This window comes from Trichogramma pretiosum, unplaced genomic scaffold (genome assembly GCF_000599845.2).
Source record: "Trichogramma pretiosum strain Unisexual culture from Peru unplaced genomic scaffold, Tpre_2.0 scaffold57, whole genome shotgun sequence".
NCBI classification, from domain to species: domain Eukaryota; kingdom Metazoa; phylum Arthropoda; class Insecta; order Hymenoptera; family Trichogrammatidae; genus Trichogramma; species Trichogramma pretiosum.
The window spans coordinates 138,945-164,186 of record NW_019641637.1 but is presented as its reverse complement, the minus strand read 5'-3'; the positions used below and the strand labels follow the sequence as shown (position 1 = coordinate 164,186).

The following is a 25,242-nucleotide window of genomic DNA, read 5'->3' as shown; positions in this document are numbered from 1 at the left end:
TTCACGTTACGACATCGAAACGCGAACAACAAAAAAGATCGCGTGTTGGATCGACTGCAGCAAGTGATTTTCGAATTGTAGGTACTATGTGTTGTGTATGTAAGTGCTCAGTATAATGGACGTGTACGACGACTCATCCGATGAAAATTTCTATGGTGACGACCATGATTCCAAAGACTTGGATCTTCTTAAGCAAGAAACATTAGAAAAATTGAAGAGTATGCGTGAAACTGTTGATTGGGAGGTCGAATATGAGCGATACACATTTTTCTGTTCTCTTAGAGACTTGATTTTTAATTGGGACTGCCAACCTCCAGATCTCCTAGATATTTTTCGGCCCGAAGAAATTGATTATTTTCTCTTGGAGTCTGTAATTGATACGTATGACGATAAATATTATCAAGGAAAACGATTCATCAAGTTCGTGGCTCGCAGCAGTTACAAGGATAAGCCAAACGAGGATGAAGACGGCAAGCCATCGTTGCGTCGCACCACCGCAGTGCATCATGCAGCTAGACGCGAGTTCCTCTGTGTCGTCAATAATTTATTCAAAATTTACAATAGGTTTGACGTGAATTACACCGACGAGGTCGGTCTCACACACTTTCACGTGGCTAGCATGTCTGGATGTGAAGACGTCGTCGAGAAATTTCTCAAGCTTGGCCAGGATGCCAATTGCCTCGGATACATAACAGGTGATTCGCCACTTCATTTGGCTCTGACTTGGAACCGCGAAAGGGTGGCGGAATTACTGCTAAGAAACGGCGCCAACCCGAACTTAGCCAACGCGAAAGGACTGACTTCTCTGCATATTATGTGCGGGAGAGATGACCATTATGACTTGGTGAAGATGTTATTCGAGATTAGCAACGAAAAATGTCAGATATTGCAGGTCAACGCTCAAGACAAGTCTGGCTTGACACCACTTCAATGGGCTCTGCGCTCCGGCAACAAAAAAGTGGCCGAATTGCTGCTGATAAATGGCGCCGATCCAAATATGCCTGATTTCGAGGGATCGACTCCTCTTCACAGTATTTGCAAAGAATGCGACGACAAAGACTTAGTTGGGTTTTTCTTCAAGATCGTCGATGAAATCAAGCAGACCGTTAAAATTGACGCTGTGGACAAGTTCGGTCGGACACCCCTTCAATGGGCTGTGGCGAGTCTTTTGCCGCATGTGATCCATGTTCTTTTGGATAATGGTGCTGATTTGTCTGGTTTCGTTTTTCCCACTTCGCGTTATTTTGGCGAGAGATTCGACTCAAAAAATTATCGTGGTCATTTTAAATTGGAACTAACGTCGAAAGCTCTAATCATCGTTGAACATCTTGAGAAAAAAGGCTACAAAGTGGACCAAAGTGGCGCACTAACGATTATGACATTTTTGACCAAGCATGGTTGGTTCGAAAAGCCGTTGGATCTTGAAAAATGTTACTATGATAACGAGGAGTTCGTGAGCAAAGCAAAAGAGATAGTGATCACTCCAAGTCTGTCACTCCGTGACCTGACCCGGCTACAACCTGAAGAGGCAGCAAAACTAGTCACATATTCGGACTACTACAAGTTTGCAAACTCCTCCACATTGTTCAAGCTTTCCGAAAGGCATAGAGAGGCTTGTACTGAGCATCTGTGCGAGAAACTATCGAGAGGATTTTTTCGGCGATGGGCACTGGATTCTTTCCTGAAGTTGGCCCCTTATCCGCTGCCGATTCTCTGTTGTGAAATGATCGTTGAGCAGTTAATGAATGAAGATTTGCGGCGAATTTGCTTGGCGACTGCAGACCAAAGTTGAGAGCTACGAATCTTTTATATTCGAAACCATTATTACGGATAACGAAAAAAAAATGTAAACAATACAAATTAGCTGCAGCTTAAAAGTCATAAATATAAAAATTTGAGCTTTGAAACATATGTCAGTATTGCAACAGTAATAACTTTGTTTTGTTGGTAACGCTTCAACAGCTCTCTGAATTCTCTTCCTTGATTAATGAACATTAATTGAAGTCGAAAGAAATAAAATTAATGTATTCATCAATTTTATTGTAGTTTTAAAGATAAAAAATCATGAAGAAGTTTCACATCTTGCTGTTGTTAATCTTATATTTTTAATTTCCCAATATCTCGAAAACTATACAACAATAATAACAAGGACTTGAGCGACTTAATTATATTACTTTCATTTTTAAAAAAGTAAATAAATAATGGTTTGAATTTTTTATTTCAAACGTTAAAAAATGTTTGAAATATTCATAGCGAATAAATTTAAACTATAAAAAAAGTAAATAAATACACTGAATAAAAGTTAAATTAGTTTTGACTCCTGCAGTATGGAGATTTGACCCAACACAAGTAAAATCAGGTAGCATCAGGATTGTTGAGAGCTTATTCACACAAATGATTCATGTGTCTTATTGCAGTAAGTATATAGCAGGAGTCGAGCGATGTGCGAGACGAGAGACCAAAAACTTGTTCGACAATTTTTGGGTCTTCTGGAGGTAGACACCTTACGTATTTTTACCAGTCCCAAGAGTAGGGAGAGAAGGGGGAGATGGTGTTTATAACACGTCGTTGCTATCCTGCTGCGTACGGACGGCGGCAAAGTGACCGCCCGCCTCCATCGACGCCTGCAAATTGCACTGGCAGGATGTAAAGTTAGTATGTGAGTAAACTACATGCATACATATACACACATGGATGTATAATATGGTCTCTGGTCTGTGGTGAGGTGAGCCGTGAGTGCGCCAACGCAGTAGTCATGTGCAGGCGTTACAAGGCGTCGATTGGGTATTTTTAAAAGGAGAAAAACAATCAAACGGTCGTTCGGTGAGTTCGCCACCGACCGTAATATTTTGGCGTGTATACGTGTGTGCGCAGGGGTTTCAACTGATCGAGGACTTACTATTTTGCAAAAATGTTATTAAAAATATATTCATCGCTTATCATTTTAGCCGAGTTTTAAGAAAAGTTGCGATGTACTAGTTCTAACTTTTGGTTAAATTAAATATTAATTAAAAATTATGAGTTGATCATACATTGGTGCATTTTCTATTTGAAGACATTTTCTTAATACATTAGACAATGTCTTACGGTAAGTTTTATGGAAATTGATTTTTTTTCATTTAAATTTTCAAACTAACTGAAATTATAAATTTGTACATTAAATCTTACAGACACTCCGAAACGTAGCAAAGACGATTGTTACACTAAAATTACATTACTCAGGTAATCTTTGTTCAAGTTTTTCAATTCTTTAATTATAAACAAATATTGATTTCAAAAAAATGTTATTTTTCTATTTACTACAGGCAACCATCAATTATATCAATTATGGATGAAGTAATGAAATCAATTAATGAGTGCAATACTATCCGATATGCATCCTACAGAACTGCATGTAAAATGCAAATTTTGCATAGAATTTTAAATAGTAAGCACATTGACTTTTTATGAATTATCAATGGGTTCATTATTGATTTAATTATTTTTTATTCATTATTTTAGTGCATTATGTACATGTAGAACTCATTGCAGCAATTTTTGAACGACATAGATTGTCAGTTACAGAAAATGCTGTAGATTTAGATATACATGAAATAGATGATGTTCTATCAGATATATATTTTGCTGCTCAAAGAGAAAGTAATAAGAATTTTGATATTGATCAAACCACAAAATTAGCATTAAATTTCATTTATAAAATTTTTAACAAGTAAGTTCATATAATTAACTTGATGTATTTCTAAGTTCTCAAAATGGTGAATTTTTTTTTTTAGAAAAGAAGATAGTCACATTTCAGTTATTTCTGTCAAAACTGTTTTGACATTAATCAGTTGTGGGCGCTTGGAAGAAAAGTATGGTTATTTATTTCATCAATTGGCAGATCATAATGCATGTTTAACTAAAGCATCTTTAAAATCTCTTTTAAATAATATATGTAAAATAACTGAACTGTTGGGTGAAACAGTTGCATATGGAAACCATCTCATCCCTGCGAGTGTTGATAATTGTTTTAAAGAGGTAATTACTCTTATAATTAACTTTTGTTAAAATTTAATAAAGTCAATAACAATAAAAAGCAAAATTTAGTCACAAGGTTGTCTTGGTGTAACGGAGGCAGAATTTGCAGATTGGCTGATGCAAGAACCTCCACTATTAATGTGGATCACAACATTAAATAGAATAAAATCAGCTGAACAAAGTAAATAATCTTATTTGCACTTATTCTTTGATTTCTAAAAAAATATTCAAAGATTAATTCAATTTTCAATATAACTTTTTCAGTTATCCACAATGTTAAATGTTCTTCATGCAAAACCTCACAAATAAAAGGACCAAGATATTTATGTTTAAAATGTAGTAGCTACAATTTGTGTCAGAATTGTTTTCTATATGATAAAGTTTCAAGTAAACATAAATTAAAACATCCAGTCAGAGAATATTGTACAAAGGTAAATATTATATTATTTTAGATCCATGTAATATTTTATATTTTGTAGTATATGAAAAACTTAATTCCAACAAATTTTCTATTATACAGACAAGTAGTCGAGAAGTAAGAAAACTGCTTCTTGAGCTTTTCAGAAATAAATTAAGATTATGTCCTAGGAACGTGGACACTACTTTAGATGATTTTTCAGGATTTAACTTGTATGAAATAAGAAATATTCTTGTATTTAACAATTAATAATTTAAAAGTAATAAATCATTACAACTAATTTTTTTTCAGAGAACAAACAAATAATTTTGATTCAATGTCTATTAGAAGTACCATGAAGAGAAGAATTCTTAATGATCCTCAAAAAGAATTGCAAAGTATTATCACTAGACTAGAAGATGAAAACAGACAACTTCAAATAGAACTGAAAGGAATTAGCGATACTAGAATAGAAAAATTACAAAACCATAGGGTTGCAATTGAATCACAATTAGAAAGGCTAAAAATTTTAAAGGTAATTGATAATCATACATTAATTTTTCATTTTAATTTTTTTTTTAAAGAAGCAATTTTTAAACACTACAAAATATTTTTAGAATTACCTTTTTTTACCTGGAACAAAGAGAGTTCTCCAACCAGTTAATAGTAATTTGAGTTTCATACAAAGTACTCCCATGGTTCACACCGCTGTATCCAGAATAGCAGCCCTGCCATTAGAGTTTCAATTAAGCCCAATAGTACATTATAATAGCAGCCCGCATTATGAAAATTCTGATGTTCTTAATGTTAATGAAATAACTACTCAAATAAATTCATGCAGTGAGCAAAGTGAATCAACTTCTAGCAATGATCCTGATTTTTCTAGCAACACACAGATTGAGCCAAGTACATGGATTGGAGGTATTAACAAATGTCTTGAATATTTTTTTAATAAGAGACAATATATTACTATTAAAATTCTTTTTCAGGACATCGTACAACATTTGACTCTAGTGATAGTGGTTTCTCTCAATGGTTGAATAATTCTTCTAATAATAAAAATAAATCAGATTCTTCAAATTATAAAGGAAACAAAAATAATTCTGAAATAGATAACATTAAGAAAGATATCTTGCCATCTTTAAGACGTAGTGATAAAAATTCGGAACATAGTAGTCTGCAAAATATTCAAGGTGATCTTAATGACATTTTGGACAGATTACAAAATATGGTTGCCAATGACTGTTTACTAGAAGGTAATATTATGGTTTTCAAATTACTATTCAACATAATTAAATCTAATGAATAATGATTTTTCTAGATACTTTTAGCGAAGATAATAATTGCGAATTAAAAAGAGCTGCTACAGAAATGGAAGATTTACTAACAGGTCTTATTGAAGGTATGGAATCACGAAAAGGCAAACTTACGACAATTGTATAGAAAATAATTAGTAATTTAATCAAACTGTTTGGACATTGTGCACTCGACGATTTTGTGTCATTTTGATTATTTTATCCTTAAGATTATATTATATTATATTTTATAGATCTCGAACTATTGTGTATAATTTTTGATGTTTATATTTTCGAGAGTATAATTATGAAGTTCTACTTTGTATGAAATTTGTATATATGTACAAGTATCACAATATATAAAAATAAAAGTCGCAATATTAATTTTTGTGCAAAGTATATAAATTATTTGTATTTTATATTGATTTATATTAGTTACCATTCACTGATATTGTTTAAGAAAAACATCACATTCTAATTAATAATACTAACTATTCTTAAAAGTTTAGCAAAAATCCCTGCAATAAATTGGATTACATATAGCACTTTACAACATACTTTCTTCTTACATAAAAGATTGATTGCAGCTTTATAAATATTGTCATAATATTGCAGGCTTATGAAAGTAATGTATCAGTTAAATATGACACCTTAAGGTTTCTTAGGAAATGTGTTTTTTCTGATGATAAATTTACTGTCCAAGCGAAGACTCTGACTTCACGATTGTTCCACAGACGAACAACTTCTCTGCAATATAATTGTAAAATTTATATTTAATGTCATAAACTATATAATTTATTTGCAAAAATTAAGTATAATGATACTTACGGACTGATGAGATCTTTATGAAGTAATACAAATGACAATCCTAGTAAATAATATGTTAGACGTGGAAATGCCCAGTCATGGATAAGATCCATCATTGATGCTAACAAGTGCATGTGTAAGCTATTATAACGTGGTTCCCAAGGTCCTTTCTGCCCATTATAATTGAAATAAGTAAAAAATCCAGGTCTATAAGCCATACCAGCAATAATTTTAGGGTCTTTTTTTCTGATCTACAAGAAAGCATACCAAATATCATAAGAAAATATTTAAGATTTTAACCCACTTTAATTTAAAAAAAATTTTACATTGTAAACGGTCAAGGGATTAAAACTGGATATAGCGGCTTGATTATATAAATCTGGATATTTCTTGAAAGCATCTAAAACTACATTAACTATTTCATTGCCTGATGCTTTTATGTCAATAAACATTCTTTGACCATTTTTTAATGTTTCTACTAAAACTTCTTCAAACGATGCTATTCTTTCACCATGGAGATTTAGTTTTTCTCTGTAAAAATCATACATTTTTCCTTATTTTCAAAAGAATTTTAAAGAGTGAAGGTGAACATTACCTAAGACAGTGAGTAGCAGAAATGTCATAAGCTTGTAGGTCATTCCATGTCATATCACTTATATTACCTTCAAAGCCAGTCAATCTATCAATATTAGTATCATGAAACAATATAGGAACATTATCTTTAGTTAATGCTAAATCAAATTCAATTGCACCAACACCTTTTTGGTAGGCCTAAAGAAGAAAAAAGAATTTTATAAACTTAGAACAGTTATAAGTTGAATGATAAAAGTCATACTCACGTTGCGAAAAGCTGATAAACTATTTTCAGGATAATCAAATCCGGCTCCTCTATGGGCACACACTCTAATACAATTTTTGTCATCTTCCTCGCGTTTAAGCCTTAATTCTTCCTTTTTTTCATCATCGTATTCATTTTCTTTTTCATCTTCCTCATTTTCACATAATATATTATCAAAGGACATGAAATCTGCTACATAATCTATTTCGAGAGGATCAATGCCAAGAAACTTCTTAACTTGAACATCGTTTGGTGTAGGCACATGAATAAAAAATTTCATTAGAACAATAACTGCGATAGCTCCCCAAACAAACCATGGTAAAGTGAAGTAAAAACAATCAATTATTAAGGAAAAAATTGTTTCAAGGTAAAGCCAAAGCAACACAGCAGTTGAGCCAATTTCCAAACACTTCAATATCTTCATTTTCTTTAAACTCGATGGCAGATTTCTAAGACATGTATGCTATTTCTACAGACTAAATAGGACTTCACTTGTTAGCTTATAGTCTGTTTGCTATTCATCGAATGATAAGAGTTTTCCACGACGTAATCTTCATTATTAGGCCGAGCAATGGTGCGATGCCGAGTTTTATTTTTATCATATGAATTTCTGCATCTGCGACGCGCACGAAACGATGCCGGTCGTATTGTTGTTGACAGTAACTAAGCTATATGATGTATATCGGTGCATTTAAACACGATACACTTGCAGTGGCGTACCAACTCACACTACGTCATGTGGGAATTTGTGTTTGAATTCATTTAATTTTTGTTTAACAAACACATAAACGCAATTTCAAAATAAATTTTTTTGCACATAGACGATGCTCAACTTTCATTACGAGACTAATAAAAAACATGAGTATGACTCATGACTTATGCGGGGCTGCATAACTTTAACGTGAGCGCTAATGAACGCCAGCCAACTGACCTTACTATATTCATATATAAATAACGTCTGCTAGTTTGAAATGTTTCGATAAATTGAGTTTGGATACTCTGACATTACGTGACATGTTGATATGAGACATTAAAATAAGCATTTTTTGAATAAATAAATATTAATTTTTTATAAAATAATATTTATCATACAGCTTTTTGTTTTAGAAAAATGTCAAATAATCATTTTTTAAATGCATTTCAAAAATTTAATTTTATATACAAAACTTTTTCCACTGAAGCCTGGAAGAAAAGCTCAACCATTTATGCACTTTCATCTGGTTAGATCTTGTGCAGTAAAATACTTTATCTTAGATAATTTGTAATAACTTTTTTTTTCTTAGGCCATGGAAAATGTGGAGTTGCTGTTGTAAGAATATCAGGCCCTTGCGCTAAATTAGCAATAGAAAATATGACAAATATTTCAAAGCTAGAAGCTAGAAAAGCTTATTTAAAAAATATACGTCATCCAACTACAAATGAAATAATTGACAAAGGCTTGTGTCTATGGTTTCCAGGTATAAATTTGCATATTGTTTTATACTTTAATAATTTTCACAGTTTCACAAATTTTCAGCACCTCACTCTTTTACTGGAGAAGATAGCGTTGAATTTCAAGTACATGGTGGTACAGCTATTTTATCAGCTTTAATGTTAGCACTTTCCAAGTTAGGGTTTCGTCCAGCATTAGCCGGTGAATTTACAAAAAGAGCTTTTTTCAATGATAAACTTGATTTAACAGAAATTGAAGGCTTAGCTGATTTAATACATGCTGAAACTGAACAACAAAGAAAACAAGCTCTAATACAGGCCCATGGAAACTTAAGTGCTCTTTATAGTACTTGGAGGTCTATTCTTTTGAAATCTTTGTCTCATATTGAAGCTTATATTGATTTTGGTGAAGAAGAAAATATCGAAACTGAAACTTTTAAAGTATGCAATTCAGATCTAATAGATCTTTCTAATAAAATTCAAAAACACTTGTTGGATGATCGGAAAGGAGAGATATTAAGAAATGGTATTAAATCTATTATATTAGGTGAACCTAATGTTGGGAAAAGCAGTTTACTGAATCATTTGGTAAATAGAAATGCTGCAATTGTAACTTCAATACCTGGTACTACAAGAGATATTGTGGAATTGACTGCCAATATTGCTGGTTATCCAATTTTATTAGCTGATACAGCTGGTATCAATAGAAACACCACTGATATAATTGAAAAAGAAGGTATCAAAAGAGCTAAAGATCAAGCTAAAATGGCAGACTTTATTATGCTCGTTATCGATGCATCAAAATACAAAGCCTCTAATCAAACATTTAAGGAATATCTTCATAATTATGTAAAAAGTCTTGAACTAGAATGCTTGTTACTGAAAAAAAATAATCTAGTAAATAATTGTATAATAATTTTAAATAAGATAGATTTATTAAATGAAGTTGATAGGAAAAATGTACAGAAACAAAATGTAATTAGCATATCTTGTGCTAATGAACAAGGTTTTGAAAAATTATTGGAAACAATGGGCAAAAAATTTGAAGCCATGTAAGTTTGAATTTTTGTACTTGGTAAATTTATAGAAATTTATTTCGTTATTTTATGTTTTTACAGTTGTGGAAACCCAACCGCTGAAAATCCGACTATCAGTCAAGAAAGACATAGAAACCATTTACAAGAGTGCCATAATTGCCTTATGAATTATTTTGATATGATTTCAAGGAAAAATTATGATGTTGTTTTAGCTGCCCAAGAAATTCGAAAAGCGGCTCGCGAACTAGGAAAAATTACCGGACATGTTAGTACAGAAGAGATTTTAGATATAATATTTAAGAACTTTTGTATTGGTAAATAAATTTTATACATACATTTTATAAACTATAAATTATTCAAATCCCTTGTTTTCCGGTGTTTTCATAATTGAAATTTGCGCCTTTCGTTGTCGGTCACCTAGCATACGCAAGCTGGTGCTCTCAAAAACAGCACCAAACCAACAGTGAGCATGAAATTTAAATTTGTGTCAAGATGTAATTTGAAATTCTATTGTAAAATTTTTTTTTATTTATTAAAATAAATATGATTACCACTCTAATATTTTGTCAGCAATTATATTTTTAATTTAATAAATACCAAAAAAAATTTACAATAGATATTTTAAATTACATCTTGACATGAATTTAAATTTCCTGCTCACTTTGGTGGGTGCTGTTTCTGACTTGTCACTTGAGGTCGCTGACGCAAGCGCAGTGCAAGTTGCAACCTCGTGGCGTCGCTAGGAGGTTACCGAATTTTACGTATTGCTTTCTCTTTGGCGTGTAGACCACGAGAACACGTTCGTCATCCATTGTATAAATCCGGTAAATAAAATTATAATCTTTAAACTATTTAAATATTTATTATCATATATATGATCCTTATTGTCGCTAGTCATTGAATTCTCAAAAATTTGTTTAAACGCATCATCATACACTGCGTTTATCATAATTGTGTTAGTGTGTAACCTTCACCATTGACGCCTGATATTAATTTTTTACAGTTTAGCAATGGCTCCAAGGGTAGAATTGGCTATCGGCCTTAACAAAGGCCACAAAACCACCAAAATCAGGGTAGCAAAAAACCCAAGTGAAAAGGAGAAAACGGTTGTTGTCCGACCAGCTAGACTGAAAGGCGTAAGTACCTTTGCATATGTATTCTTTATAGGTTACAATTCTATTATCACGATAATAAAACAATCAAATTATTGTTGATAATAAACAATCACTTGTGTAGAGAATTCATCATTCAATGTTTTTTGCGATCATTAAAGAACGGTTGAAAATAAAAATTTACGTTATTAACAGATGACATCAAAAAAATATGATTGCATCTGGGCTAAGCCATAGTTTGCGTGATAATCAAAAAATTTTTTTTCCTTAATTATGGGGTCTCTAGGTCCCACCCTATTGGATTTTCAGGGTCTTAAAGTTGAATTTTCTTTTTCTGCTAATATTCTGCTTACAATTCTGATTTTTTAGGGTTTATATGAAAAAATTGTTGAATCATAGTTTTTAATGTAAAATTTGATGTAGAATTCAAATTTGTAATATGAAATCATATTAACAACTTGAATCCCCATAAAAATGATATTTTCCTGCATTAATCATATAACTGTGCAAAAATAAACATGTTTGTATCCAGCGATATGGCCAATATTGTAATATGTTCATCGATACATCAAATTACAACTTCTGATAAATTTTGATTATCGGCAGACAAACAGAATTAATTATTGAGCTTAATATGAGTCAAGAAACATGGTTTTTCTCTAATTTTTCTTGATTCTTGACTCAATAATGAATTCTGTTTGTCTGCCGATAACCAAAATTTATCAGAAGTTTTAATTTGATGTATCGATGAACATATTATAATATTGGCCATATCGCTGGATACGAACATGTTTATTTTTGCACAGTTATATGAATAATGCAGAAAAATATCATTTTTATGGGGATTCAAGTTCAAGTTCATTTAATATGATTTCTTATTACAAATTCGAATTCTACATCAAATTTTACATTAAAAACCATGATTCAACAATTTTTTCATATTAACCCTAGAAAATCAAAATTGTTAGCAGAATATCAGCAGAAAAAGAAAATTCAACTTTATGAACCTGGAAATCCAATAGGGTGGGACCTTGAGGGCTGAAACTTTCAGGATTTTCACTTTTCAATGTACTCTTCAAAAGTACATAATTTAAGAAAAAAAATTTTTTTGACCATCACGCTAACTATGGCTTAGCTCATCTGTATCTATGAATAAATAGTCTCTGTTACTCTAAATTTTTCAATTTAGGATTCTAATTATTAAATTTATTTCAGCGTCAGACCAAGCACAGCAAGTTTGTACGTGACCTCATCCGTGAAGTCTGCGGACACGCTCCCTATGAAAAGCGTGCTATGGAGTTATTGAAGGTCTCGAAAGATAAAAGAGCTCTGAAATTCCTTAAGAGGAGGGTACGTATTGATACTATATATGTAGTTGCTTTGGAAGTTTTGAATTGTGTTTAATATTCATCAATTTTACAGTTGGGAACACATATCCGTGCCAAAAGGAAGCGTGAAGAGCTTGGAAACATCCTTGTACAAATGAGAAAAGCTGCTGCCGCTCATCATTAAGTAGCATTTTCTATTTATAAGGTTTCAAAATAAAGAAAACTGTAAAAAAAATTTTTCTGTGCATTCATTTTTTCATCAATATGCTTATGGTTAAATATTTTAACACTAACCTTAAAGTTCCTTGTCAAGATAGGAACATGAACAGCAAAAATAATTTTGTGATTAAATTGAGTTAGACATTGAAAATAACTTTTTGAGTTGAAGGTGACTACATAAAACTTGAAATCTTCAATCAATTTCATAAATAATTTAATAAATGAATCATATTTCAATCTTATGTAGTTGACAAATGTGAAACAATAGACTGAATATTAAGCAAAGAACATCCTTGCAAGTTTCTCATTTTCTTTTCAACATTGTATATACAGACTAATGAAATTCCTTGCATTATTTATAAATGTTAACTTTTTAAGTTTTAAATACATGAAATGTTGGGTGATCAGTAATAGTTTCTGTACCATTCCCAGCTTAGATGGTGATTTTCTAGATAAGAAATGATGTCACAATAACACTTGGTTTATATATGAAACTAGCAATGCCACCCTGCTACTGTGAATTTACCTGTCAATGGTTTTTAAATTCATCCGATCACAACCTGAACTCTGATCATTGAATATTTATAAAAGATGAAAACTGAAATTCTGATTGTGATTGTTGATAAATAACTGATTAAATAAAAAAATTTTACCTTTATATTTTCACTATTAAAGAATAAAAATTCAAGTCTTAATTTATAGTCTCAAAGTAATGATAGAAAGCTTTCTCTGCGTTCTTTTATAAACAAATTATCTATGTATTTAAAAATTATTTACACAAAAAAGTTATGTGAATACTTATTCATTATAACGATAAACAAGTAAAATGAAAATGATACAAATAATTCAGATAGTCAGAGTAATTAGTGTACATTATTTGTTTATATAATTTACATTGAAAGTAGAAGCATCGTACTGAACCAGTATATCAATTACATCTGGTAATCATACCGATATGAAGTTGCCAAACGCATATAAGCGGGCCTTAAGAGCATTGCTGCATTTAAACTTTAAATCAACAATACCGCAAATTTCTGCAGCTTTGAGAAAGTCATTCACGTTTTCGTTAATCATTGTATCGAAATTACCCGTGTACTTGTAATTCAGCATGACAAGCATAACCTTGGAATCGATATTGTCGATTTGCACATAGGCCTCTTCGTCGAGTCTTATGTTGGTTTGTCTGAACAGATTTTCGAATAAAGTACTGCACTTGAAGAGAATCTCACGGTGAACAGGAAATATAGTGCCTCCGGCCACAATGGCCGTATTCAGACGTTCCTTGGACAATCGTGCTCTACTGGACAAGTAGACGAGATTCGATGATAGGTCGCTTTGCAACGGGTTCATTATGACTTTAATACGACAAGCGATATTTAGTTGATAGGAGAGCAACAAGCGGAATTTTTTTTTCTTCAAAACTGACAGAGGAAATTCCGTGCCTACCAGATTTTCTGAGCTGTCTTCATTGGTGTGATTAAGAATTGCCGTATAACCGGCACAAACTTTCTCTTCGAAGTTTAACAATTCGATGGTAACTTCAGCCTTTAGTCGGCAGTTCGACAAAAGATTCACCTGAACTTTTAATTTTTCTTCTTCTTTGCCAGATTTTGGATTCAGTTCCGTTCCAACTTCGAGAAACATGTTCCAGTGCATGTCACTCCGATTTTGAGTTTCGAAAATCGGCGATTGCATTGGTCTTTGCGTTTTAGATAACTTTTCAATGTATTTAAATTTGATTGGCCATTTGTATTCTGCAGTATAAGTCAATTTTTTGACAATTTTCACTATACTCTGATCAATTTTGGATGCGATGAGCTGCTTTGGAGCCATTATGCATATCTGTATAATTGAAAAAAAATCATCAATGTCTATTTATTGAGTCTACTTTCAACATTTTTTAAATTATATGCCCACATATACTACTAGCTGCTGAGTTTAGAATCTGACATCAAGAGGTTTGAAAAAAACACTTTTTCGAATGTTCCGGAGTTCCAGCCATTTTTCTTATGATAGATTTCTGAACAATGAAATTCAAAATGAAGATATTTATGATCGAACCACGGATAATTCTGAAATTTTATTGAAATTGAAATAATTAAAACGATTTTTCTTAAATGAAAACATCACATGAATATCTAAACTAATGACGAATTATACAAGTTCATGTATAATAAATAAATTCTTTGCATATTATCTCTGATCGTGCGAACCTTGCATATAAGATTATACCTACCTTTAATTTTAACTCGTGACTGTTTTATACAAATAATAATTTATATTTTTTCAATAATAAAATAAGTGCAGATGTGAGACTTTTTTCCAGCAGTATCTCTTAAAGACCGCGTTGAGAAACTGAGAGACATGTAACAGTGTTTGACTTGTTACCATTAACTAAATTGGGCACTGAACGATGGTAAAGTTATTGAGAGCATTAGCAAGAAGATACTTAAATTAAAGATACATAGAAAATAAGTTTCCAATTGGTAATTTTCCATATAAGTTCTCGTAGGCGCCTAAAATGATCAATCGAGTCAAAAATGTCTTGTTTCGTGTATGTACAGAGCTGTTACATATTTTAGAAGAGTATATCCAATGATTTAAATAAAAATAAGCTGCCGAGCGTAATTTGAACTTTTGATTGTCACGCCATCTCTCGAAATGCCAGGATATATAACAAACAATAACACTGACGTTAATTCCAATGGGTCAAGTACTTTGACGAGTTAGTCGTTTGCCACAATTTGACATGGATTGCAGCGGAATGTTGAACCGACGCTTCAGCCCCAGTCCGAGGAAGAGCGACGAGTTGGAGGAAAATCAGGTGCCGCTCATCAAGACCCGCATCGCTGTGTGCCAGTCCGAGCTGGACGAGTTCATCAAGTACGTGGACGAGCTCGAGATCCAGGAGTCCACGAGGTCCGCCCAGCTCCAAGAAATGTCGCTGTGGAGCACCTACGCCGAGGGCGTCTGGAACGTCTACTTCGATCTGAACGTCAAGCTGGCCGAGATGTGCCCGGACAACCGTCCCGACATCGACGCGGTGCGCGACGCCTACTTTGTCGCGGCGTCCGAGCTCCAGTACAAGCTCAAGATCAACGGCAAGGAGCACAAGCCACCGAGGAACCTCGTCACTCAATGAGATACCCGCGCTTTTAGGAATTTTTAAATAGAACCCATGTAACCGTAACAACTTGAACTACGGGATGGTTTTAATTTAAAAACACTACGGTAAAAATTTTAAGATAGTATAATGATAAATGAAAATTAAAACCAAGTATGGTTGCGTGTTTTCAGTTATCTTTGATTTTTCTTGCTTTGACTTTGTAAATAAAGCTTACTTCATTAGAAGAGGGAACAAATTGATTTTCATGTGAACTGTAAACTATAAAATGTCTATTTCAATGGCAATTGTAATCATACGTCAGATTGTGTACGAGCGTAAAACAAAATAAAGATTATTTACTCTTCGTCAGAAATAACAAGATTTATTTTTTAGCGGTGCCATAGTTTAGAAATAAAATCGATCCAAAGAGCAGATTATTAAACTGCGATGAGTTCGAAGTTGATTTGAATTAAAATTTGTTTTGCCGCCGACGCCGCTTCATTCATTATTCTGTTTACTTATTCGTTCTCTAGGCCAACAAAATAAAGTCACCATCATGTTTGCTTACAGTAGAGAAAGCGCGAGCGCGCCAGAGAGTTGAGATATAATTTATGACGCGTAATATAAACTTTGGTCTGGCGCACAATGAGCTCAGAACTTAAGACCCGGGAGTTGAACAACTTGAAAGTTTGTTGCGTTCGCGCGTCTAAGTGGTTTACAGTTTCGATCGTATTAAGTATGAGTTTAAGTCCTTATATACAGCGTGCCAAAAGTAGTGAGTTTTATTGGACAGTATCGCGTGTAGTTGCAAGCTTTTAAATGATCATTTCGCCTCGATTGAATTAATCCCGCAGCGATGTAAGCAAACCTCAAAGTAAGCCTTTACAAAAGCCTACTTTTCCCGCTTACCTTTGACGAAACACGGCGAGTCCGATTCTTACGCACAGCTCCGCAAATCGTTTGTCGAATATTTCGCCGGAAAATCCAATCTTAGCGGCGCCGGGGCTTTTCCGCAGAGAGGAAAACTGACGCCCCGTCGCAACGGCCTGAAAATGAGACCGGCGAAGAACTGAATTGTCCCTCGCTTCGCTACCATTCATGCTTCGCAAGTAAAGGAAGCTGAGCTACATGGCGGACTGTTTTGACAAAGGCACATTTCTCCGCGTTTGTTTATTTATTTGCAGCGCTCCGCGTATACCTGCGTGCTGTACACATAAATTTTAATGGAAATAATGACGCGACGTCTGTTTCTGAGCCATACTAGCTTGGCCCCGAGTCTATGTGCGTGTCTGTGTGTACGTGTCGACGTCTTGAGTAGATTAAATTACCAGCGAGCCAAGCTTGTTAATGAGGTTGCCTCTTGTTGTTGCTCCGACGAGATGTTTCGTTATTTCGTTTGTCGTGCGCCTTTCAACGACTCTGTTTTATATGTATATATTTTATGCACCTCTCGGGGCTTCGCCGTCGCATGTAGCGCAGCGGTGCACGCGAGGGAGGATCACCGAATTGTCGTACTTTCTTCCAACGACGTTACTTGTTCTTGCTTTTGAAGCTTGATTTAGCAAGAACAAAAGTTAGCCTCATTTCGGAGAGTGATTTGGATCTACGGGATTAATCATTGCTCAATTTTTCCGATGCATCGGGAGCCCGGATGAATAGTACATATTATGGGGCTAGTCACGTGTAATCTCTTATCGCGCATTCGGCCGTGCACTTGGAGAGAATAATACGTGGTATCGATTTATTTTTTCCTCGTCGATTCTACGATAAAAAAAATGTAAAAAACAGGCGTTTTCGGAAATAATTAACTTTCGAAACTTACTTTCTTTTCTTTTTTAGCTAAAAAAAACTTTTTGAAAATCCTTTTCCTGGAGTTAAAAATTAAGCGTTTTAGGCTGTCGAAGTTGGTGGCACGCGTTACAGGAGATTACGCCCCATATATCTGTGTAGAAACATAAATACGTACGGGCGCACACGTTCAGCCATATGTGGTGGAACTATTGGAAAAATTACCCGCAATATATATCGATAGTAAGCTGGGGGAGGCCAGCAGGCAATATAGCGTTTTCCGAGCTAATGTAAAGTATACATAATCAGTGCAACTGCTGCGATTCCCTCTCGATACGTACACGCTCTTTCCTTCCTTTTTCCTCCCCCGTTATACGCTCACACACACATACACACATGTATGTACGTATGCCACGCGTGTACACGGATTCGCCAAGCTAGCTTATACGCGCACACGATGCTCTTGTCTCATAAACTTACCTAATAAATTCGCGAAATTCAGCGAGCGCGCGATTCGCGAGGCCAATTTCCGAGAGTGCATCTACTCGAACGCTATGCGCTTCTTGATTTCTCTGGCAAGAGACAGAGACAAATTTTTATACCTCTTTTTACTGGATAAGACTATCGCTCTTGCTGTTAAAAGCCCTCTCGTATGTTTGTTTGTTTGTTTTTATCTAAAAAAATATTTAAAAAAAAGATTGTAATATCTTCATAAAAATAAGTGTATATTAAATATCGAGCGTGCAGAGGAGCATGCGATCACTCGATGTTCGTAAGTTCAAAATTTTAGATTAAACTTGAGTAATACTTAAAAGAATAAGGTGTTTTTATTTTCCAATGTATTTATAACCATAAATGTAGGAATATATGGATGATTATTATGGAAAAATTTGAAAAAACAGAGGTGATTGTTGCAAACCAGCTTACTTTTTGTAAATAAAATAAAAAAAGTGAATAAAGTGTAAGAGTTGAGAAATAGATGAATAATTATCATAATGTAAAAATTCATATTTTTTTAAGAAAAATAAACTCGTGTTTTCAGGTCTCTAATTCCACCTTCAAATTCGTCGAACACTTTCTGCAAAAAATTTTGTGAGGTAAACGTACGTAGCTTGTCGCCTACACGAAAGCTCGCGAAATCTACGAAAAGCAAGTCTCGTTTAATGCAAGTCAAGAATTATAATCCACTGAAAGATGAAATAAAAAAATCAAATATTTTCATTGATTAGTTACCACACATAAGTATGTTTCAATACTCTTTACATTAAAATTTCGCCAAAAATGTAGCGTCTCTGTTTAAATTCACATCTAGTTCGTCTGTAGTATTGGTCTACTTACCAACACTATTTTTGATGAGTAATAAGCGTTAGATACAAGCATAAAATTGACATTATCGAGGTCAATCAGTCGGGACAAGACATGGCAGCGAGACGTGGTCGCATGAAAAAAATGAGTCTCTCGGTGTGCGAGGCTGTATCGAGCTCGCCACGCGTAGGTACCTATCTGGCTGGAGGCATCTCCTTGCAACTGCTGCTGCTGCTGCTGCTACTGCTACCGCATGCGTATGGCGTCAATGGCCCTTGGCACGTCGAAGCGATAACTGGCCGGCCGTTGTAGTTGGGGCGCGCTTCCGTCTCTTGTCTCCGAATGCATACGCGCCTATTATACGTGCAACACGCGTCACGAACGATAATTGCACATTATGCGGCCGTCCGATGACGAGGCCTGATGGTAACACATACACGCGCCTACGCGTATATACTTGTGCGCCTATATACATGCCCTCTGCGTCCGTCGACTGATTTTCTCTCCTGCAGGCATACCCGCTATGCCTTGGGATTTATGAAGCTTCCGAGCATCGGCCCAATGTTGCGCACATACGGAATATTATGTGTGCCAGAGCTTGTTATTCCACAGATCGCACACTTCTAATTCACGCCGGCCAGATCTGCTCTATATGAATTATATCGATGCGCAGTAATACGACTTAAACAGTTATCCGCCCCTTCTCCGATTTGGCGACTGTAAAAATCCAAGATGTTTCGCAGTAAAGAACCCTCCGTTGTTTGTAAATCGTTAATTTTTCTCAATTATAAAAGAGTGCGTAAATCGATGAGATTGTACAAGTACAAAGGCATCTACCGGTGTAAAAACATCCCTAAAGCTTTTTAGGAGACACGGGCAAGACTAGGGGTCAGAAAGGGCTAGCTTTAATCGGCCTAGCTTTAGTTTTTGCGTATACATACATTAAGTGTATAGGTATAGTCCAAGGCACCGACGAGATTTGCGTAGGGCTCGTTTGGCCCTCATTTTCTCACTCGGTAATTAGAAAGCTCGCGCCGTGCACACCGTACAATGTATACATAGGGTGTGCGCAGCTTTTTAAACGCTTTCAGTCTGACTTTTTTTGTCGAAGCGAGCCAAGTTATTCAAGGTAAGATACAGGCTTGCGAGTCGAGCTAAAAGCGCGGCCCACTCGCCTAAATTTCGTCCTCGAGTCGACTCGAGAGAGGGAGAATCGAATGCGGCAAACAGTCAATTAGCTATTCCTTTTTTCGTCGTCCAGGCGCAAATCAGGGCGCAATATCTATTCGTAATCCTTATACGCACGTGTTTGTAAATATATATCTCCCCACGGGCTCTGCAACTAATGGTCAAATTTGTAGACGACCTCGTGCGCGCGTAGCTGTGGTTTAGCTTGATTTATGCCTGTAATACGAGTTCAGCGGGACACGCGTGAGTGTGTGTGTATGTGGGCTATATGTAGGTATACGCATACGTATACAGGAGATACGCCAGGATACGCTGCCTTATATTCCGAGTTAACTTTCAAGTTCTGAATGCGAAATTGCGCTCTCGTAGTTCTCGCTCGTCCGAAACAAATGTACCTGAATTATTAAAAAATTTGCGAGACAAAATTAAAAAAGCAAAAAAGCAAAAAAAAAAAACATCGAGCGCAGTCGGTGGCAGCCCCCCCATGCTTGGCACCCTCGTGTTTATCCGTCGCGCGCATAGCAGCACTCGACTGCGTGTGCGAAGCTATAAGCGCTGCAGTTATGGCGCGTCTCTCTCTCCTCTTGTCGCTCGCTGCACTTTTTTAATTAATCATGTAGTGGGCACTTGCATATGCATGTATATGACTATGCACGAGCTAAACGCGTCACACAATTATAAGTAAACATGCGCGTACGTAGTCGCAGCAGAGAGTGTTTGAATAAATCTAATACGTATACGCACCCCGCCAAGTTCTTTGGAAACGGCTTTTTACTCTGATGCATATACATATATTTTCGTGTTTGTATGGGCGCGCGAGAGTTAAGGGTCATCGCATTGCAGGAGTCAGCTGCCTTTGACGAGCATCTCCTCTTTTCCCTCCTGGAGTACGTGTGTATCTCGCCCCCGTGTCTGTTTGCGTCCTATTGCTGCACTGCGTCGCAGCTCCTGTCCTTGCTTGCCGTTTCATCTATACGTATCTGTGCGTACGAGTGAATTTTAAGCCCCATGAGTCAAAGAGCTACTTTCGCGCAGATCTCGTAAGAGAGATTTCAACGGTTACAAAAACGACCTGCCTTATAGTCGCTGGCAGTCGTCGTGCCAGTCGCCGCTGCCATTTAGAATTAATGAGACGCTCGTCGGATATCCTGCTACATTTCATGCAATGGCTTTTTAGAAAACATTCATAACGTATCACTAGTGTCGCTGCAAGATTTTCATCAAAGGACCCCGCAAATTTTAAGTGAAAATTCGGTTTACTTGATATTCGTGCAATTTTCGGCCTGGATTCTCCGGAGCTCGTGAGTCGAATCTCCACGAGTAGAATGCACTAAAATACTCACTTTGTTATTTACAGTGGGCTGAAGTTGCAACATTTAAATATATTAATATAATTGCCACTTTCTGAAATACCTGTTCTTCTATACGTTTACGTGCATCAATATGCATCGTGCGCTACTAGAACGCATGTGTAATATCTGTGATACGTCTCCAAAATATTAATAGATCGACCCTTATCAGTACTCTAAACTATTCTCATTTTATCGCTGCTGAACTATGCATTTGTCTTGAAAGTTCGGTGGTGTTTTTTCATAAAAAATATAATTGATATTTTTAAAATCCAAATTACTCTAGCTTGTAACTTTGATAGTTGCTCGTTGGCACCAAGATTCTTTAACATATGAAATTTTTTCGCGTGTACTCAAAGATTTTTCTTCCACTACTATGTGTTCATTCGAATACATTATTTTTGAGCCATCATAAACAAATGTAATTATGAATTATATGTTTAATGCATTAACAAAATCAAACTTTTCCTCAATCTGACCTTCAAATGACCTAGAAAATGACCTAGAAAAACTGATGCCTGATTCGGATTCAGCGATCCCAAAAACTTAATGTCCATTTGGTTCGGTCTCTGCCTGTCTAATTTACTGTAAATTAATTTCTTTATTATCATAATGATAAAAAAGCTAGGACAAGTAATAAAGGTATTAACTCTAGCGTTTAACTATTTTTTGGTAATTCTAGTTTGATTTCCAATTCAAAAAAAGAAAGAAATTCACTGTATGAATGATATTTATACTTCAAACTTGTTAGTTGCATTGGAAACAATCATCTTGTCATTGAATAATCAATTATATGTAATCTTATTCAGTTTCAAATTCGTAGGAAAATAATTTTTATTCTTTAATTATCTTTTTTCAAAAATAAATTTGTCTCATGTTGTAGGATATTTTTAGAACTTATTCGTCTTTGACTATTTTTTTGTTTATACTAGGCGAGATCTATTTTTATAATTATGGAAATTTATTATCAATTGCCTTCTACTTCTCTGGGATTTTTTATTTTGTAAATATGAATTGAAAATATAAATTTTATCTGTGGCGTGAATTTTTATCAAGATTGACCCAACAGATCGTAAAAATGGTAAAAATGTACGGATTAAATAAACTGAACGTTAATAACGCGACAGTTGATCGAGGAATTACTACCAAACATGAAGTACAGATAAGCTTCGATATTTTAACAATGATATATATTATTATACCTTTTTTCGATACTTGAATGACATCGATATTTCACAGTACTTTGCGTAAGCTACATTGTATTTTCGCAAAAGATAAACTATAATAATTACCCTTTTATTCGAGAAATGAAGTATTAGCTGGGAAATATTGCAGCTTAAGGCTGCATTTCATTGCAGAATTTTTGTGAAGTATAAAAAAATTTAAATGCACATTCGCATACAAAAGCAAGCGGCTATTGCGCATTAAAAGTTTATTATAATTGCGGAGTCTTCGTGACGGGCAAGTTAACAATTTATTTTTCATGTTTGGTGGGGTGCTGAAAATTCACAGTTTAATAATAATAATAATGATTATTCCAAGCACGTATAATATAATAACACCTATCATTGTCGTATACACACGCGAATAGGGTACGCATACAACTTGATAACATTGCGTTAATGAATTTAAAAGTTTCATTAATTTAAATAACAATAAAAAATGAATGCGTACTGCAACATAGGAAATTTTCAACCATGTTTTTAAGTAAACTTTTACATTATACAGATAAAAATAAACTCAATTTAATTTGTTATAAAGTATCATTTAAAATGCACCCGAAAAAAAAATCTAGTACTATATTTAACTGGTTCTTCCCTTTACGTGTTATTTTCATTTTCTTGAATTACTACTTTGATAAGGATATAAAGCATCAAAAATTAATTTAGTGATAAAGCAGTAGGGTGGTTCAATTTTACAAAAATTTTGGAACTTAAAACTTTTAAACTTCGAAAAAACTATCAACCTCGTTTCCCGACACTTTTCAGAGGTTTTAAACCTGGCTTTTATTATAAAAACTTGAACTCAAGAATCGCCATGAGATTTCGACAATTTTTGCAAAAAGTGAGTAGCTTTGAACAATCCATATGAAATGTGAAGGATGAAGTTAATTATTCTTTGTTTTTTAAATATTGTAAAATGTTTATTCGATCGAACTGAATATAAATTGTTTGGAGGAAACAAAATGTCATTATTCATTCCTGCATTTGCTCTACTAGCATCCTAGGTATTATATTGTTTTTTTTATTTTACTGTCGTTATTGTTAAATATAAAAAAAAATTAGTTTAAAAATGTCTGAATATGAAACGTTGAGGATGAAGTTAATGATCAATTAGTTTATTGATATGTAAAAGTTCACACGTAAAATCTTCTATTCATTCAGAGCTTGAAATGTATAAAATTGACCGAGAGCAATTAGTTTAAAATGAGAAAGTTTATTTTAATTCAGCGATGAGAATTGAAAAATCTAAATTTTTGAAATGCATCGAAATAAATTGAATTTCCATTGAAAAAATTGTTCAATTATGTACTTTTTTCGTCTGAAGCGCGCGAGCAAATCTGGTTGAGTCGCGCCTCGGAGCAACTCCAATTTCACGGGTACGCTATATGCCAACTTTACACTCTCTACAGTTTCGCGCTAAAATCCTTCAATAGTCGCTAATTTCAGCCCTCTCACTGCTGTCCCCGAAAAAAGTTAGCACTTTTGCTACATGGGGAGTTTTCGCCTTGCGCGTCGCACGTCGTCGCGTACGACAGTAACATTATATATAGACAGTGATGTGCGCGAGCGCTATCAGAATTTGATTTAACTGGCTTCTGCTCACGTGAATAATAATGAACTTGGCCTTAGTTTTATTTTATTTTTCCACTTTTTTTCGATAATTGTTCGCGCGTTCATCAGCTTTAATTTACTCGCATTATGCATTGAGAATTTACTTTTACTTATTGTTTTCTTGATTAAGCGAAAATCGTACGATATTTACTATAAAAGCGAATAATATAGGAATCTACTTACGTAAGAAAAAGTGTTGTTACATATTCAAGTGAAATTGAAGATATATCCAATCAGTTAATAAAAACGCAGTGCTCAGAACGTAAACGTACAAACGCTCACGATTTAAAGTATTTATTAAAAAAAAAAAAATGAAAAAAATGCACTGTAAAAAAGAAAAAAGAAAAATGTTTTCTACCATAGCCTTAAATTCAAAGGATTTAAGGAGAAAGAAGAAAATCGTCGCTTGCACCTTGACCGCGTATAATCTCTCACGCGTTTCGCAGAACGTAAGGAGAGAATAAAAGAACGTGTATTGAAGATAGAAACGAGCTCGTTAAAGTGGGTCAAGTATCGGAAGGTGCAGCACCTGTAACAAGGTGGGTGCCTAAGAATCAAAGCTTTGAAAAGACCAAAGAAACTTTTCGTGATTGGTGAGCAGTTTGTCTTTGCATTTGATGCACAATGAAATCTTTTTAAGACGTTATATTGTTACTTGTAATTTTATCGTTTGAGAGCTTTATAGTTATGGGTGTATTCGATTAAAACATGTCTTTGTACAAGGGAAACAAGAAAAAATGTTTGGTATAGCTTTTGATTGTTAAGAATATTGATGAAAATGCCAAAATACTTAATTAATAGTTATTAAAAATAAAATTGATGGGCAGTACTGAATCTCAATTGTTTCTCTACAAAAATACAACTTCTACCAAAAAATTGTAAAAACACGTTTTACAAATTTATAGCAGTTTGAGCGAATTTTCAAAATTCTTTAAACCCATTAAGGGATATTGACCTTAGTGGCACAAGTTTCGTTAGCAATGTTTAACTAAAGTTAGGTAGGAATATTGTATGAAATTATTTGTTCAAAAATCCATAATGTCTTAGCTATAAGAAACTCAATGCTAAAAATGAATGGCGCTCTAGCATGAATTTGAAACATATTTTTTGTAATCATTTTGTAAAAAATTCCAAAATTAATAAAATCCAAATAATCATCGATACTAAAATTTCAAATAAATTGAGTCATTC

General features: G+C 34.3%; 6 protein-coding genes across 8 annotated transcripts; 4 read left to right on the top strand and 2 right to left on the bottom strand.

Annotated features, from left to right (window-relative positions):
* The first annotated feature begins 12 nt into the window (after positions 1–12).
* On the top strand, positions 13–1,875 carry LOC106651001 (ankyrin-2-like). The gene has a single exon (XM_014369354.2). It carries the CDS (start codon positions 116–118, stop codon positions 1,790–1,792), a length of 1,677 nt encoding a protein of 558 aa, XP_014224840.1. The 5' UTR covers positions 13–115; the 3' UTR covers positions 1,793–1,875.
* Positions 1,876–2,514: 639 nt separating this feature from the next.
* Positions 2,515–5,870, top strand: LOC106659575 (dystrotelin-like). Its single transcript, XM_014382181.2, has 12 exons — positions 2,515–3,088; positions 3,171–3,222; positions 3,306–3,427; positions 3,502–3,709; positions 3,774–4,017; positions 4,087–4,198; positions 4,282–4,448; positions 4,538–4,647; positions 4,727–4,949; positions 5,032–5,335; positions 5,404–5,670; positions 5,736–5,870. The coding sequence occupies exons 1-12, from the start codon at positions 3,079–3,081 to the stop codon at positions 5,855–5,857; spliced, it is 1,941 nt and encodes a 646-aa protein (XP_014237667.1). The 5' UTR covers positions 2,515–3,078; the 3' UTR covers positions 5,858–5,870.
* A 74-nt stretch (positions 5,871–5,944) lies between these two features.
* Positions 5,945–8,286, bottom strand: LOC106659586 (glycerophosphodiester phosphodiesterase 1). Its single transcript, XM_014382190.2, has 5 exons — positions 7,356–8,286; positions 7,112–7,287; positions 6,843–7,047; positions 6,538–6,767; positions 5,945–6,456 (listed from the first exon to the last, which is right to left on the bottom strand). The coding sequence occupies exons 1-5, from the start codon at positions 7,776–7,778 to the stop codon at positions 6,327–6,329; spliced, it is 1,164 nt and encodes a 387-aa protein (XP_014237676.1). The 5' UTR covers positions 7,779–8,286; the 3' UTR covers positions 5,945–6,326.
* A 165-nt stretch (positions 8,287–8,451) lies between these two features.
* LOC106660481 (tRNA modification GTPase GTPBP3, mitochondrial) lies at positions 8,452–10,144 on the top strand. Its single transcript, XM_014383457.2, has 4 exons — positions 8,452–8,574; positions 8,638–8,811; positions 8,871–9,837; positions 9,904–10,144. Exons 1-4 carry the CDS (start codon positions 8,466–8,468, stop codon positions 10,142–10,144), a joined length of 1,491 nt encoding a protein of 496 aa, XP_014238943.1. The 5' UTR covers positions 8,452–8,465.
* Positions 10,145–10,549: 405 nt separating this feature from the next.
* Positions 10,550–12,497, top strand: LOC106660399 (60S ribosomal protein L36-like). The gene is made up of 4 exons (XM_014383353.2): positions 10,550–10,646; positions 10,826–10,958; positions 12,150–12,284; positions 12,357–12,497. The coding sequence occupies exons 2-4, from the start codon at positions 10,833–10,835 to the stop codon at positions 12,444–12,446; spliced, it is 351 nt and encodes a 116-aa protein (XP_014238839.2). The 5' UTR covers positions 10,550–10,646; positions 10,826–10,832; the 3' UTR covers positions 12,447–12,497.
* Positions 12,498–13,326: 829 nt separating this feature from the next.
* Positions 13,327–16,703, bottom strand: LOC106660160. 3 transcript variants are annotated; one of them, XM_014383023.2, is made up of 3 exons: positions 16,497–16,703; positions 14,399–14,553; positions 13,327–14,323 (listed from the first exon to the last, which is right to left on the bottom strand). In XM_014383023.2, exon 3 carries the CDS (start codon positions 14,312–14,314, stop codon positions 13,427–13,429), a length of 888 nt encoding a protein of 295 aa, XP_014238509.1. In that variant the 5' UTR covers positions 14,315–14,323; positions 14,399–14,553; positions 16,497–16,703; the 3' UTR covers positions 13,327–13,426. The 3 variants fall into 3 exon arrangements, with proteins under 3 accessions (XP_014238509.1, XP_023315145.1, XP_014238517.1); XM_023459377.1 differs by having other exon boundaries at positions 14,399–14,501; XM_014383031.2 differs by lacking the exon at positions 16,497–16,703 and adding an exon at positions 14,718–15,069.
* Between the last annotated feature and the right edge of the window lie 8,539 nt (positions 16,704–25,242).